This window comes from Nerophis lumbriciformis, linkage group LG12 (genome assembly GCF_033978685.3).
Source record: "Nerophis lumbriciformis linkage group LG12, RoL_Nlum_v2.1, whole genome shotgun sequence".
NCBI classification, from domain to species: domain Eukaryota; kingdom Metazoa; phylum Chordata; class Actinopteri; order Syngnathiformes; family Syngnathidae; genus Nerophis; species Nerophis lumbriciformis.
This window is the reverse complement of record NC_084559.2, coordinates 2104673-2120000: the sequence shown is the minus strand read 5'-3', so window position 1 is coordinate 2120000 and position 15328 is coordinate 2104673. Positions and strand designations below refer to the sequence as shown.

At 37.6% G+C, this 15328-nt stretch overlaps 1 protein-coding gene across 1 annotated transcript in view; it reads right to left on the bottom strand.

Moving 5' to 3' along the window:
- The window catches only part of LOC140679238 (thioredoxin reductase 2, mitochondrial-like), a 132468-nt gene that overhangs the window by 32207 nt on the left and 84933 nt on the right, over window positions 1–15328 (bottom strand). Inside the window, exon 12 of the mRNA XM_072914238.1 lies at window positions 3735–3871. Coding sequence (XP_072770339.1) covers window positions 3735–3871 — 137 coding nt within the window. The remainder of the gene's footprint in view (window positions 1–3734; window positions 3872–15328) is intronic.

Here is a 15328-nt window from a genome sequence, read left to right as displayed (position 1 = left end):
ACCAAGTATGCTTGCATTCACTTGTGTGTGTGTGTGAAAAGCCGTACATATTATGTGATTGGGTCGGCACGTAAAGGCAGTGCCTTTAAGGTTTATTGGCGCTCTGTACTTCTCCCTACGTCCGTGTACCACTCCGTACAGCGGCGTTTTAAAAAGTCATACATTTTACTTTTCGAAACCGATACCGATAATTGCCGATATTTTTTTTAATTTTTTTTCTTTAGTTTATTTGGAACATGAACACACTTACATCATAATACATCACACAATTTCATATCATTTCATTTTACATCATGCCCGAAAAGGAGTAGGAAGAAGCAACGCTTATTTAATCCTACCCCTTTCCCACTTCAAAGCGTTTACAAATATATAGAATCATTTACTGACCTATTTATATAATAAAAATAACATCTATGAATTAGTATACAACAGTTTTGTAATATGTAATTAATTAATTAATTCAGTCATTTTTAACATACTGGGATGAAGAATATTTTATTTTCAATAAGGTTGAAAGTATTTCTCATAATTCTTCTTCTTTGTACTCTGTAAGCACTATTATTTTGAACAACCTCTTAAACTGGATCATATCAGTACAATTTTTAACTTCTTTACTTAATCCATTCCATCATTTAATTCCACATACTGATATGCTAAAAGTTCTAAGTGTTGTACGTGCATATAAATGTTTTAAATTATTTTTTTCCTCTAAGGTTATATTTCTCCTCTTTAGTTGAGAAGAATTGTTGTACATTCTTTGGTAGCAGGTTATAGTTTGCTTTGTACATCATTTTAGCTGTTTGCAATTTTACCAAATCACCGAACTTTAATATTTTTGACTTAATAAATAAAGGGTTTGTGTGTTCTCTGTATCCAACATTATGTATTATTCTAACTGATCTTTTGTGTAACACGGTTAGCGAATGTAGCGCACATTTGTAGTTATTTCCCCATATTTCTGCACAATAACTCAGATATGGTAACACTAGCGAGCAGTAGAGAATATGTAGTGATTTTTGGCCCAGGACATATTTTGCTTTATTCATAATTGAAATGTTTTTTGCCACCTTATGTTGTATGTTTTGTATATGAGATTTCCAGTTCATTTGATCATCTATTAATACTCCCAAAAATCTAGTTTCTTTTACCCTTTCTATGTCTACTCCGTCTATTTGTATTTGTGTATGATGCTCTTTTCTACTATTACCAAATAGCATTATTTTAGTTTTACTGAGATTCAAAGATAGTCTGTTTTTGTCAAACCATCTTTTTAATTTGTTCATTTCTTCTGTTGTTATTTGTATTATCTTCTGTGTGCTCTCTCCTGAACAGAAAGCAGTTGTGTCGTCCGCAAATAAAACCAACTTTAAGTCCTTCGTAACCTTACAAATGACGTTTATATAAAGATTGAACAATCTTGGTCCCAGTATTGACCCCTGGGGTACACCACAGGATATATCTAGCCGTGTTGACATATTTTCACCCATCTTCACATATTGCTTCCTGTTGGTTAATTATTGCATTTTAAAGCATTTATCGGCCGATAATATCGGGAGTCCGATATTATCGGACATCTCTACTTATTATGTTTTAGAGAATATTATTGAAACATCTACATATTTTCTTAGAAATTAGAAAAAAAACACTTTGTATGCAGATGTATTTCAATAAAGTGGAATATGTGTGATAAGTTAATTTAGTTCAGTCGTTCAATTGAAAAAAAGACATGTTTAAATTCTATACATTCACTTGACACAATTTTTTTTTTGAGAATCTTCTGCTTAATTTCTCGAGTCGTCATTTGAAAGATTATAGCTTATAGCTAAGAGTATCATTCACTATCTCGACAAATTTTAAAATGGTCAAAAAGTTAAATCTCGTACACTGCAAAAACTGAAATCTAAATAAGATGAAATATCTCAAATAAGGGTGATATTTGCTTATTTTCTGTCTGATAAGATAATTCTTCTCACTAAGCAGATTTTATGTTAGAGTGTTTTACTTGTTTTAAGGGTTCTGGTGCTAAATGATCTCAGTAAGATATTACAGCTTGTTGCTGAGATTTGATGACCTATATTGAGTAAAACATGCTTGAAACTAGAATATCAATTGTTGCAAAGCTGTGTCATCAACACTCACAAGTATAAAACTACTTTTTAATTTATTTTTTAATTTTTATTTATTCATTTAAAAAAAAAAAAAAAAAAAAAAAAAAAAAAAATTAAAATAAAAAACTACTTTTTTAAAGTAATAATTTCTTACTTCAAGCATGTAAAAAAAAATCATGAGGCCGAGCGCATATCATCATGTCAAGATAATGGCACTAGCATTTACTTCATTTAAGAATGTTTTTCAACATATTGAGCAAAAAGGTCTCATTTTTTTAATGTATTTATTTATTTTTATTTAAAAAAATAAAAAAATAAAATAAAATAAAAAACAACTTTTTTAAAGTAATAATTTCTTACTTCAAGCATGTAAAAAAAAATCATGATGTCGAGCGCATATCATCATGTCAAGATAAAGGCACTAGCATTTACTTCATTTAAGAATGTTTTTCAACATATTGAGCAAAAAGATCTCATTTTTTTTAATGTACTTATTTATCTTTATTTAAAAAAATAAAAAAATAAAATAAAATAAAAAACTACTTTTTTAAAGTAATAATTTCTTACTTCAAGCATGTAAAAAAAATCATGATGTCGAGCGCATATCATTATGTCAAGATAATGGCACTAGCATTTACTTCATTTAAGAATATTTTTCAACATATTGAGCAAAAAGGTCTCATTTTTTTAATGTATTTATTTATTTTTATTTAAAAAAATAAAAAATAAAAAAATCAAATCAAATAAAAAACTACTTTTTTAAATTAATAATTTCTTACTTCAAGCATGTAAAAAAAAATCATGATGCCGAGCGCATATCATCATGTCAAGATAATGGCACTAGCATTTACTTCATTTAAGAATGTTTTTCAACATATTGAGCAAAAAGATCTCATTTTTTTTAATGTACTTATTTATCTTTATTTAAAAAAATAAAAAAATAAAATAAAATAAAAAACTACTTTTTTAAAGTAATAATTTCTTACTTCAAGCATGTAAAAAAAAATCATGATGTCGAGCGCATATCATCATGTCAAGATAATGGCACTAGCATTTACTTCATTTAAGAATATTTTTCAACATATTGAGCAAAAATGTCTCATTTTTTTCTACCAAGAAAAGTGCACTTGTTATTAGTGAGAATATACTTATTTTAAGGTATTTTTGGGTTCATTGAGGTTCGCTAATTGTACTTGTTTTGGAAAGTCTTGACAAGCCGAATTTTCTTGTTCTATTGGCAGATAATTTTGCTTAGATCAAATAAAATACCCCAAATTTTTGTATTTTTTTTTTCTTGTTTTTGAACACTGACTTTTTGCAGTGTAAGCTTTTGATCTGTGCTCTAATCGTCAAATGAACCGCAAAAACTTTTGAGTTTTTAATCTTACTCTTAGTCGGAATTTACCTCCTGAAACCATACAATTCAAATTTAATTGTATAACATTCAAGTATCGTCCATGATTGGCTTGACACATTGTTCTGTAACTGATATGGGTTCATTATGTCTGTTCATTCTCAAACAATGAATTACTCTGATATGTGGGCATCCAGGACTAATTGAAATATATAATACGATTTCTCCCTCGTATTGCTGCTGTAATTATCTGATGTGTTAGGAGTGCCTACCTGGCTTATGTCACCTAAAGCAAAGATGGATGGCACAGTGGTAGACTCATCAACGCCCACAATTATTTTCCCCGTCTTCTTGTTGAGTTCTACTTGGAGCCTGTTGAGACCCAGAGCTTTAGTTTCTGGAGCTCGACCTGCAGCCCAAAAATCAGAGGAAGAAAATGACATGATAAATGATGCATAATGATACATTATTACAATTATTTATTAACAATCAAGTCTTAATGACTGAATGAACCCATTCGACTTATCTACTTTGGACTGTTTCGTCAAGGTACAGTCAAATCTAAGCAGTCTTTCCTATGTAAATAATTGTAATTATCTGCCCTACGTCATTCATAGACAGTACATGCACATTAGGCCATGATGTCATCGAGCACCCACCTTCACTCTAGTGGGATACGAACACTGTTAGGCTCTGGAAAATTTCTTTGATTAATATTTTACTACGGAATAGTGCTTTTGGCTGGCTATAGCAGGGGTCAGCAACCCAAAACGTCGAAAGAGCCACATTGGACCAAAAATACAAAAAAAAAATCTCTCTGGAGCAACACATGACGTAAGTGTCTATATTAGCCTACTATCAAAATGACTATGTGTCGCAGGCTGAAGCAAATCTTTGTTGACAGAAATGTAATATTTATCCTTCACATTTTTACAACATTAGAAACCATTAGTAGATCTGACTGCCGGCAATGCGAACCAAGCTCTGACACTGATCATACAGGGAGCGGACCGCCACAATCAGACAGTCCGAAACCCCATACTCTCTGAGCACTCCCCACAGGACTTCCCGAGGGACACGGTCGAATGCCTTCTCCAAGTCCACAAAGCACATGTAGACTGGTTGGGCAAACTCCCATGCACCCTCAAGGACCCTGCCGAGAGTATAGAGCTGGTCCACAGTTCCACGACCAGGACGAAAACCACACTGTTCCTCCTGAATCCGAGGTTCGACTATCCGGCGTAGCCTCCTCTCCAGTACACCTGAATAGACCTTACCGGGAAGGCTAAGGAGTGTGATCCCACGATAGTTAGAACACACCCTCCGGTTCCCCTTTTTAAAGAGAGGAACCACCACCCCGGTCTGCCAATCCAGAGGTACTGCCCCCGATGTCCACGCGATGCTGCAGAGTCTTGTCAACCAAGACAGCCTTACAGCATCCAGAGCCTTAAGGAACTCCGGGCGGATCTCATCCACCCCCGGGGCCTTGCTACCGAGGAGCTTTTTAACTACCTCAGCAACCTCAGCCCCAGAAATAGGAGAGCCCACCACAGATTCCCCAGGCACTGCTTCCTCATAGGAAGACGTGTTGGTGGGATTGAGGAGGTCTTCGAAGTATTCCCTCCACCGATCCACAACTTCCGCAGTCGAGGTCAGCAGAACACCATCCGCACCATACACGGTGTTGGTAGTGCACTGCTTCCCCTTCCTGAGGCGGCGGATGGTGGTCCAGAATCGCTTCGAAGCCGTCCGGAAGTCGTTTTCCATGGCTTCCCCGAACTCCTCCCATGTCCGAGTTTTTGCCTCCGCGACTGCTGAAGCCGCACACCGCTTGGCCTGTCGGTACCTGTCCGCTGCCTCAGGAGTCCCATGAGCCAAAAGAACCCGATAGGACTCCTTCTTCAGCTTGACGGCATCCCTCACCGCCGGTGTCCACCAACGGGTTCTAGGATTACCGCCACGACAGGCACCAACTACCTTGCGGCCACAGCTCCAATCAGCCGCCTCGACAATAGAGGTGCGGAACATGGTCCACTCGGACTCAATGTCCAGCACCTCCCTCGTGACATGTTCAAAGTTCTTCCGGAGGTGGGAATTGAAACTCTCTCTGACAGGAGACTCTGCCAGACGTTCCCAGCAAACCCTCACAATGCGTTTGGGCCTGCCAGGTCTGTCCGGCATCCTCCCCCACCATCGCAGCCAACTCACCACCAGATGTAACGGAGTAAATGTAGCACGTTACTACCCACCTCTGCTAAAAAAAGGCTTTTTTAAAAAAAAAGAAGGGTTTTTAAGCCTTTTTTAAAAGCATCCACAGTCTGTGGTGCCCTCAGGTGGTCAGGGAGAGCGTTCCACAGACTGGGAGCGGCGGAGCAGAAAGCCCGGTCTCCCATTGTTCATAGCTTTGTCCTCGGAAGTTGGAGGAGGTTAGTCAGTCCGGAGCGGAGGTGTCGTGTGGAGGATTTGGGGGTGAGTAGTTCTTTGAGGTAGAGGGGGGGCATTTCCATGGAGGCACTGGTGGGTTAGCAGGGAGACTTTGAATTCAATCCTGAGTGGAACAGGAAGCCAGTGAAGGGATTTGAGAGTTGGTGTGATATGGTCATATTTCCGCACTCTCATCAGGATCCTAGCAGCACTATTCTGTATGTATTGCAGCTTCTGGATGTTCTTGCTGGGGATCCCGACAAAAAGTGCGTTGCAGTAGTCTAGCCTGACAATTGGGACGGTTTGTGTCATGTTTGTCCTCAAACAAAAGAAATACTAAAACAAAAAAAAAAGATTTTCCCATCTTTTTTCCATTTTTAAAAGTGCCACATGTGGCTCAAGAGTCGCGGGTTTCTATAGCAAGGAGTTACGGTCATTTAAAAATATATAAATTTGATCATTTTCTTACCTAAATGACTGTTGATTTGTTGATCAAATATCGTATTGTATTGTTGTTGTCATGATCATAACGGTAAACTTGCATGAAAACAACTGGACCATTAAAGATAGCCGAGCCCTCCTCTGAAGGGGGAATACCATGATGTCATTTGTGACACTTCCTCGGGGACAGTCGACTGATGCTGTCAACAAGGAATCTCCGTGGCGATGCCGGATTGACCCCCGCCGCCCCAACCCCTCATAAGCAGTCTGGGCAGCATAATAAACACCCGGCCGTGAGGTACACATGTAGATGCTATCGGAAAGCAAAAAATAACAAACCCCCGAGACCCTTTTTCCTGGCTGGAGCCAAAGAACAACGTTCTCCCCCAGACTGGGAGACAACAGGGATCTGTCTACTCCACAACATGGGTGGTTGGAGGGGAAAAGAAAAGAAGGAAAAGAAGGAAAAGAAGGGAAGTTTGGCAGCAAGACACTTTCCCAAAATATGCAACTTCCAAATAGTTTCCTGACTCGCGCAGTTAGGAGCGCGCTGGAAAGTTGGTGCCTTTCAAACATGGGTAATTATTTATAGGTTGCATACTGCAAAAAGCCAGTGTTCAAAAACAAGAAAAAAACAAACAAAAATGAGGGGTATTTTACTTGAACTAAGCACAATTATCTGCCAATAGAACAAAAAATATCAACACTTTCCAAAACAAGTAAAATTAGCTAACCTCAATGAACCCAAAAATACCTTAAAATAAGTATATTCTCACTAATAACAAGTGCACTTTTCTTGGTAGAAAAAAAAAGACACCTTTTTGCTCAATATGTTGAAAAATATTCTTAAATGAAGTAAATGCTAGTGCCATTATCTTGACATAATGATATGCGCTCGGCATTACATTTCTTGAAACCAGCAAACTTATACTAAAAACTAATTTATTGTTCTTAATGGAAAGGCAACAAGGCAAGCGCTTGTTACTCTCGGGGTCTCCTAGCCGCTCAGGCAAATCATATTGTCTAAAAATGCATTTTTCCATGGATAACATGACATCATCGCGCCAAGTGCGTGCTCTTTCAGTCAATTAGTGCACATATATACAGCCCCGCCCCCGGACAAATTTTTTTTATTGTAATTTTGAAGAATTTACCTGAATGTGCATGAACTATTTCTGTTGAAAATTGTTTGAAATGTCACATGTTAAATGTTTAAATATTAAGTACGTGTTTTCTATTGTTTCATTGAAAGGGTTGGAATTGGGGGTTAAATCACCAAAATGATTCCCGGGCGCGGCCACCGCTGCTGCCCACTGCTCCCCTCACCTCCCAGGGGGTGATCAAGGGTGATGGGTCAAATGCAGAGAATAATCTCGCCACACCTAGTGTGTGTGTGACAATCATTGGTACTTTAACTTTAACTTTAAAATAAAACAGCAAAGTCCATTTGGCTGTCATCTGTTTTAATTATGAGACAAAATTGTGTCAAAATCATGATTTTTTTTTTCATGCTTGAAATAAGAAATTATTACTTTAAAAAAGTAGTTTTATACTTGTGAGTGAGTGTTGATGACACAGCTTTGCAACAGTTGATATTCTAGTTTCAAGCATGTTTTACTCAATATAGGTCATCAAATCTCAGCAACAAGCGGTAATATCTTACTGAGATCATTTAGGACCAGAACCCTTAAAACAAGTAAAACACTCTAACATAAAATCTGCTTAGTGAGAAGAATTATCTTATCAGACAGAAAATAAGCAAATATCACCCTTATTTGAGATATTTCATCTTACCGGTACTTAGATTTCAGTTTTTGCAGTTTAGTGCATATCATTATGTCAAGATAATGGCACTAGCATTTACTTAATTTAAGAATATTTTTCAACATATTGAGCAAAAAGGTCTCTATTTTTTTTTTCTACCAAAAAAAGTGCACTTGTTATTAGTGAGAATATACTTATTTTAAGGTATTTTGGGGTTCATTGAGGTTAGCTAATTTTACTTGTTTTGGAAAGTCTTGACAAGCCAAATTTTCTTGTTCTATTGGCAGATCATTTTGCTTAGTTCAAATAAAATACCCCAAATTTTTGTATTTTTTGTTCTTGAACACTGACTTTTTGCAGTGTAACAAGCGGTTGCCTTGTTGCCTTTCCATTAAGAACAATAAATTAGTTTTTTGATAGGGATGTCCGATAATGTTTTTTTTTGCTGATATCCAATATTCCGATATTGTCCAACTCTTAATTACAGATACCGATATCAACCGATACCGATATATACAGTGGTGGAATTAACACAACCAGGTATAGTGAAGATAAGGTCCTTTTTAAAAAAAATTATAAAATAAAATAAGATAAAAAAATTAAAAACATTTTCTTGAATAAAAAAGAAATTAAAACAATATAAAAACAGTTACCTAGAAACTAGTAATTAATGAAAATGAGTAAAATTAACTGTTAAAGGTTAGTACTATTAGTGGACTAGCAGCACACACAATCATGTGTGCTTACGGACTGTATCCCTTGCAGACTGTATTGATATATATTGATATGTTGTTATTATTAACTGTATCCCTTGCAGACTGTATTGATATATATTGATATATTGTTATTATTAACTGTATCCCTTGCAGACTGTATTGATATATATTGATATATTGTTTTTATTAACTGTATGCCTTGCAGACTGTATTGATATATATCAGAATCAGAATCAGCTTTATTGTCATTACGCAAGGAAACGAGATTGAAGCCATTCCATACAGTGCGATGTGTGCATGCTAGAAAAACAATGTGCAAATATATAAAAATATAAAAAATGTATATATTGATATATTGTTATTATTAACTGTATCCCTTGCAGACTGTATTGATATATTGTTATTATTAACTGTATCCCTTGCAGACTGTATTGATATATATTGATATATTGTTATTATTAACTGTATCCCTTGCAGACTGTATTGATATATATTGATATATTGTTTTTATTAACTGTATCCCTTGCAGACTGTATTGATATATATTGATATATTGTTATTATTAACTGTATCCCTTGCAGACTGTATTGATATATATTGATATATAATGTAGGAACCAGAATATTAATAACAGAAAGAAACAACCCTTTTGTGTGAATGAGTGTAAATGGGGGAGGGAGGTTTTTTGGGTTGGTGCACTAATTGTAAGTGTATCTTGTGTTTTTTATGTGGATTTAATAAAAAATAAATAAAATAAAAAATAAAATAAACGATACCGATAATAAAAAAAACGATACCGATAATTTCCGATATTACATTTTAAAGCAGTTATCGGCCGATAATATCGGCAGGCCGATATTATCGGACATCTCTAGTTTTTAGTATAAATTTGCTGGTTTCAAGAAATGTAATGCCGAGCGCATATTATTATGTCAAGACTAGCATTTACTTCATTTAAGAATATTTTTCAACATATTGAGCAAAAAGGTCTCTTTTTTTTTCTACCAAGAAAAGTGCACTTGTTATTAGTGAGAATATCATACCTGCCAACTTTTGAAATCAGAAAAACCTAGTAGCCAGGGTCCACGGGCCGCAGGCCCCGGTAGGTCCAGGACAAAGTCCTGGTGGGGGGTTCAGGGCCCCCCGACGCAAAATGATTATTAGCATTCAGACAGGTTAAAATGTTGCTAAAACCATCACTTTTCTATCAGTCACAGTGACTTTTCAAAACAAAAATATTACAGCAAAAATCATATGGGTTGATTGACATGTTTATTCTGTAAGCTAACTTCAATAGTTTGAAATTATTTTGACAGTTAATGCCAGTTATCCTGTCAACCTTTCACAAGACTTCAATTTGTTAATTGAAAGTATAAACAGTATAAACACTTTTTACAGTAAACAAATGGTAAAACAGTACTAAACAATTCCATTAAAAAAAAAATTGGTGTCATTATTAACTTTCTGTCCAAGCTTGTATAATCTACTGCCTTGTTCAATTGTAAAAAACATTCTGTGCCTAAAATTCACATTTCTATCACAATTATCATACTGTAAACATGGTAAGCTAACTTCATTAAAATTAATAGTTCTGTCAATAGCATGGAATTACAATTCAAATGTAGTTTTTTTGTAAGCCTTTCAAAAGAATTCAAAATATGAAAAATTAATGAAATTTAATTTAAGCCATCAGACACTTGAAAAGTGGCACATCACTTTTTGAGGATTCTGTTCCAAGACACTGAATAATGTTTGATGTTTTGGTTCGACCACATCCATATTTTTTGGCGATTTTCGAGTCGGGGAACATTTTCCGAAATAACTGTCCCATGTGATCAGCCAGTGCGATTGGAAGTCCATGCTCAATTATTGCCTCCGTAAATAAAACTTCGGCATTTATCACATACAAAGAATCTGTTTGGGCGACGAAAAACGTTGAAAGTTTTCCACTTGTATCGCTAGCAACGGCATTAGACTTGTGTTTTTTTGTCCCAACGTGGTCTTTTACATCGCTAATTCCTCCGTGTCCGATCGAAAAATCTTGTCTGCACAAGGTGCAATTCGCGTAGTTTTCACCCTTTTTGGAACGGATAATTATTCCCGGATAGGCTTTTGAATATTCTTCACGGAATGACTGCAGTTTTCTTTTCGGTTTAAGACTCGCTTGCGATTTTTCTCCGGCTGATTCCATGATCGTTCGCTCGTTTGGAAACAATGGCAACTGGTGCCTCGTGCTTGGCAGCGGTGCTATAAATAGCCTCGCGCATGGCATTCGGAATGGCTCGATAGGAAGTTACGGGAAGCAGTGTCGATTGTCATTGTTGTTACGCGATTTCGTGAATAAAACGTTTAAAAAAAATTTTTTTTTTAATTAATGAAAAACCGTATTTTTTATCACTGCAACCGTAACCCGGAATAGGTTGATGAAAACCGTACTAATTACGGGAAAACCGGAGTAGTTGGCAGGTATGGAATGAGTGTAAATGGGGGAGGTTTTTTTTTTGGGTTGGTGCACTAATTGAAAGTGTATCTTGTGTTTTTTATGGCCGATATTATCAGACATCTCTAGTTTTTAGTATAAATTTGCTGGTTTCAAGAAATGTAATGCCGAGCGCATATCATTATGTCAAGATAATGGCACTAGCATTTACTTCATTTAAGAATATTTTTCAACATATTGAGCAAAAAGGTCTCTTTTTTTTCTACCAAGAAAAGTGCACTTGTTATTAGTGAGAATATACTTATTTTAAGGTATTTTTGGGTTCATTGAAGTTAGCTAATTTTACTTGTATTGGAAAGTCTTGACCAGCCAAATTTTCTTGTTCTATTGGCAGATAATTTTGCTTAGTTCAAATAAAATACCCCTCATTTTTGTATTTTTTTTTTCTTGTTTTTGAACACTGACTTTTTGCAGTGTAGACCCCGAGAGTAACAAGCAGTTGCCTTGTTGCCTTTCCATTAAGAACAATAAATTAGTTTTCAGTATAAGTTTGCTGGTTTCAAGACATGTAATGCCGAGCGCATATCATTATGTCAAGAAAATGGCACTAGCATTTACTTCATTTAAGAATATTTTTCAACATATTGAGCAAAAAGGTCTCTTTTTTTCTACCAAGAAAAGTGCACTTGTTATTAGTGAGAATATACTTATTTTAAGGTATTTTTGGGTTCATTGAAGTTAGCTAATTTTACTTGTTTTGGAAAGTTTTGACCAGCCAAATTTTCTTGTTCTATTGGCAGATAATTTTGCTTAGTTCAAATAAAATACCCCTCATTTTTGTATTTTTTTTTTTCTTGTTTTTGAACACTGACTTTTTGCAGCGCAGTGGGCCTTCCTGTCTGCAGCTCCACTCAGAAGTGACCACATTGTGTGCCGAGGACACAACAACGATAAGCGACTTGGTGAGAGTGCATGCGCATGCGGACGCGAGGCCACACACACGTACACACCGACACACAACTGAACAATGCCTGTTGTGACATTTGAAGGAAGCTTCCAGACGGCTAGGCTAATTAGCCACAACAACCCTTTATCTGGAAAATCAAACGCGGCGCCTATCTGATCAATTAAAAAGAACAAAGACACGGTGGAAACTGAGATATGTTTTGCTTGGAGGGAGCCGTTTCCACACCGTGCCAAAAAAGATTTACGATGTATATCAACAAGACCTTAATACGCTTTGTAGCAGGCTTTTAGGCATTTTTTCCCGTTCCGCTTATGTTTAGGGTCAAGGCAAGTCTACCATCTGACGACGGGCGAAAGAGGACTTCACTCTGGACTGGTCGGCAGTCAATCACAGAGCACACATACAGTCCCTGGCAAAAAACGATGGCATCACCAAACTTGGAAGACCCTCCTGCCTCGTTAAAGGGGAACATTATCACCAGACCTATGTAAGCGTCAATATATACCTTGATGTTGCAGAAAAAAGACCATATATTTTTTTAACCGATTTCCGAACTCTAAATGGGTGAATTTTGGCGAATTAAACGCCTTTCTATTATTCGCTCTCAGAGTTGTGACGTCACATCGGGAAGCAATCCGCCATTTTCTCAAACACCGAGTCCAATCAGCTCTGTTATTTTCCGTTTTTTTCGACTGTTTTACGTACCTTGGAGACATCATGCCTCGTCGGTGTGTTGTCGGAGGGTGTAACAACAGGGACGGATTCAAGTTGCACCAGTGGCCCAAAGATGCGAAAGTGGCAAGAAATTGGATGTTTGTTCCGCACACTTTACCGACGAAAGCTATGCTACGACAGAGATGGCAAGAATGTGTGGATATCCTGCGACACTCAAAGCAGATGCATTTCCAACGATAAAGTCAAAGAAATCTGCCGCCAGACCCCCATTGAATCTGCCGGAGTGTGTGAGCAATTCAGGGACAAAGGACCTCGGTAGCACGGCAAGCAATGGCGGCAGTTTGTTCCCGCAGACGAGCGAGCTAAACCCACTATCGACCCTAGTTTCCCTGGCCTGCTGACATCAACTCCAAAACTGGACGGATCAGCTTTCAGGAAAAGAGAGCGGATGAGGGTATGTCTACAGAATATATTAATTGATGAAAATTGGGCTGTCTGCACTCTCAAAGTGGATGTTGTTGCCAAATGTATTTCATATGCTGTAAACCTAGTTCATAGTTGTTAGTTTCCTTTAATGCCAAACAAACACATACCAATCGTTGGTTAGAAGGCGATCGCCGAATTCGTCCTCGCTTTCTCCCGTGTCGCTGGCTGTCGTGTCGTTTTCGTCGGTTTCGCTTGCATACGGTTCAAACCGATATGGCTCAATAGCTTCAGTTTCTTCTTCAATCTGCCATTTTCTCACTTTCGTCGGTGTGTTGTCGGAGGGTGTAACAACACGAACAGGGACGGATTCAAGTTGCACCAGTGGCCCAAAGATGCCAAAGTGGCAAGAAATTGGACGAAATTTGTTCAAAATACGAGGGTGCGGGGAAAGCCGACGAAATGGTCAGTCGTTTGTTCCGCACACTTTACCGACGAAAGCTATGCTACGACAGAGATGGCAAGAATGTGTGGATATCCTGCGACACTCAAAGCAGATGCATTTCCAACGATAAAGTCAAAGAAATCTGCCGCCAGACCCCCATTGAATCTGCCGGAGTGTGTGAGCAATTCAGGGACAAAGGACCTCGGTAGCACGGCAAGCAATGGCGGCAGTTTGTTCCCACAGACGAGTGAGCAAAAACCCCTGGATGTCTTGGCTCACACCGTCCCTTATGCCACCGAAGATGATCAAGAGAAGAATATCGACCCTAGCTTCCCTGGCCTGCTGACATCAACTCCAAAACTGGACAGATCAGCTTTCAGGAAAAGAGAGCGGATGAGGGTATGTCTACAGAATATATTAATTGATGAAAATTGGGCTGTCTGCACTAGGGATGTCCCGATCCGATATTTGGATCGGATCAGCTGCCGATATTTGTCAAAAATTGCGTATCGGCAAGGCATGGGAAAATGCCGATCCAGATCCAGTTTAAAAAAAAACTCTGGTCCGTGTTTTCCAACGCACCTATTTAAATTCCACTTTTCTGCTGCTCCGTAATTTCCGTTCCGCATTTTCCAGCACACCTTCAACACATCCACAATTCTCACGCAGTTGCTTTTAGCTGCTGGCATTACACGACAGGCTCTTCTCACTCTTTCCTGTGTCTCCCTCTCACAGACAGCGAGCGCACCTTCTTACACACGTCACATACTGTCACGTCATACGTCACATACTGTCACGTCATACGTCACATACGTATACGTCCTCTCCCAGCAGAGAGCGAGGTAGCGGCAAGGCTAACGTTAGCTGTGATGCTAGCGCAGCCGCTAAGGTGCGCGCCTGCTCAAACGTCCTCTGCGCACGGCAAATCTATGCCACGCACAAAATCAAATAAAAAAATAAGCGCATAACAATTTTCGACACACGGACACGACAGAGACAACAGTTTTCGTCATCATTGTTCAAATATTGTGACGTCTGTCGAGACGCTTATCTCCATTCGGTGCCACACGTCCAGACTCCACACCATCAAAATGGCAAAAATTTCCACATAAACACCGTATGAAAAAATTTGTGATTTTTTTAGTTGTGATTTCCTTCTCTGCATGAAAGTTTAAAAGTAGCATATATTAATGCAGTATGAAGAAGAATGTTTTAATGTAGACATGCCACACCCTGGATTATAAATAATGTAAATAATTCAATGTGATTATCTTGTGTGATGACTGTATTATGATGATAGTATATATCTGATAGTATATATCTGTATCATGAATCAATTTAAGTGGACCCCGACTTAAACAAGTTAAAAAACTTATTGGGGTGTTACCATTTAGTGGTCAATTGTACGGAATATGTACTTCACTGTGCAACCTACTAATAAAAGTCTCAATCAATCAATCAAAACACATAGAATCATCATACTGCTGTGATTATATGCATCAAGTGTTCATTCAAGGATAAGGCAAAATATCGAGATATATATCGTGTATCGCAATATGGCCTTAAAATAT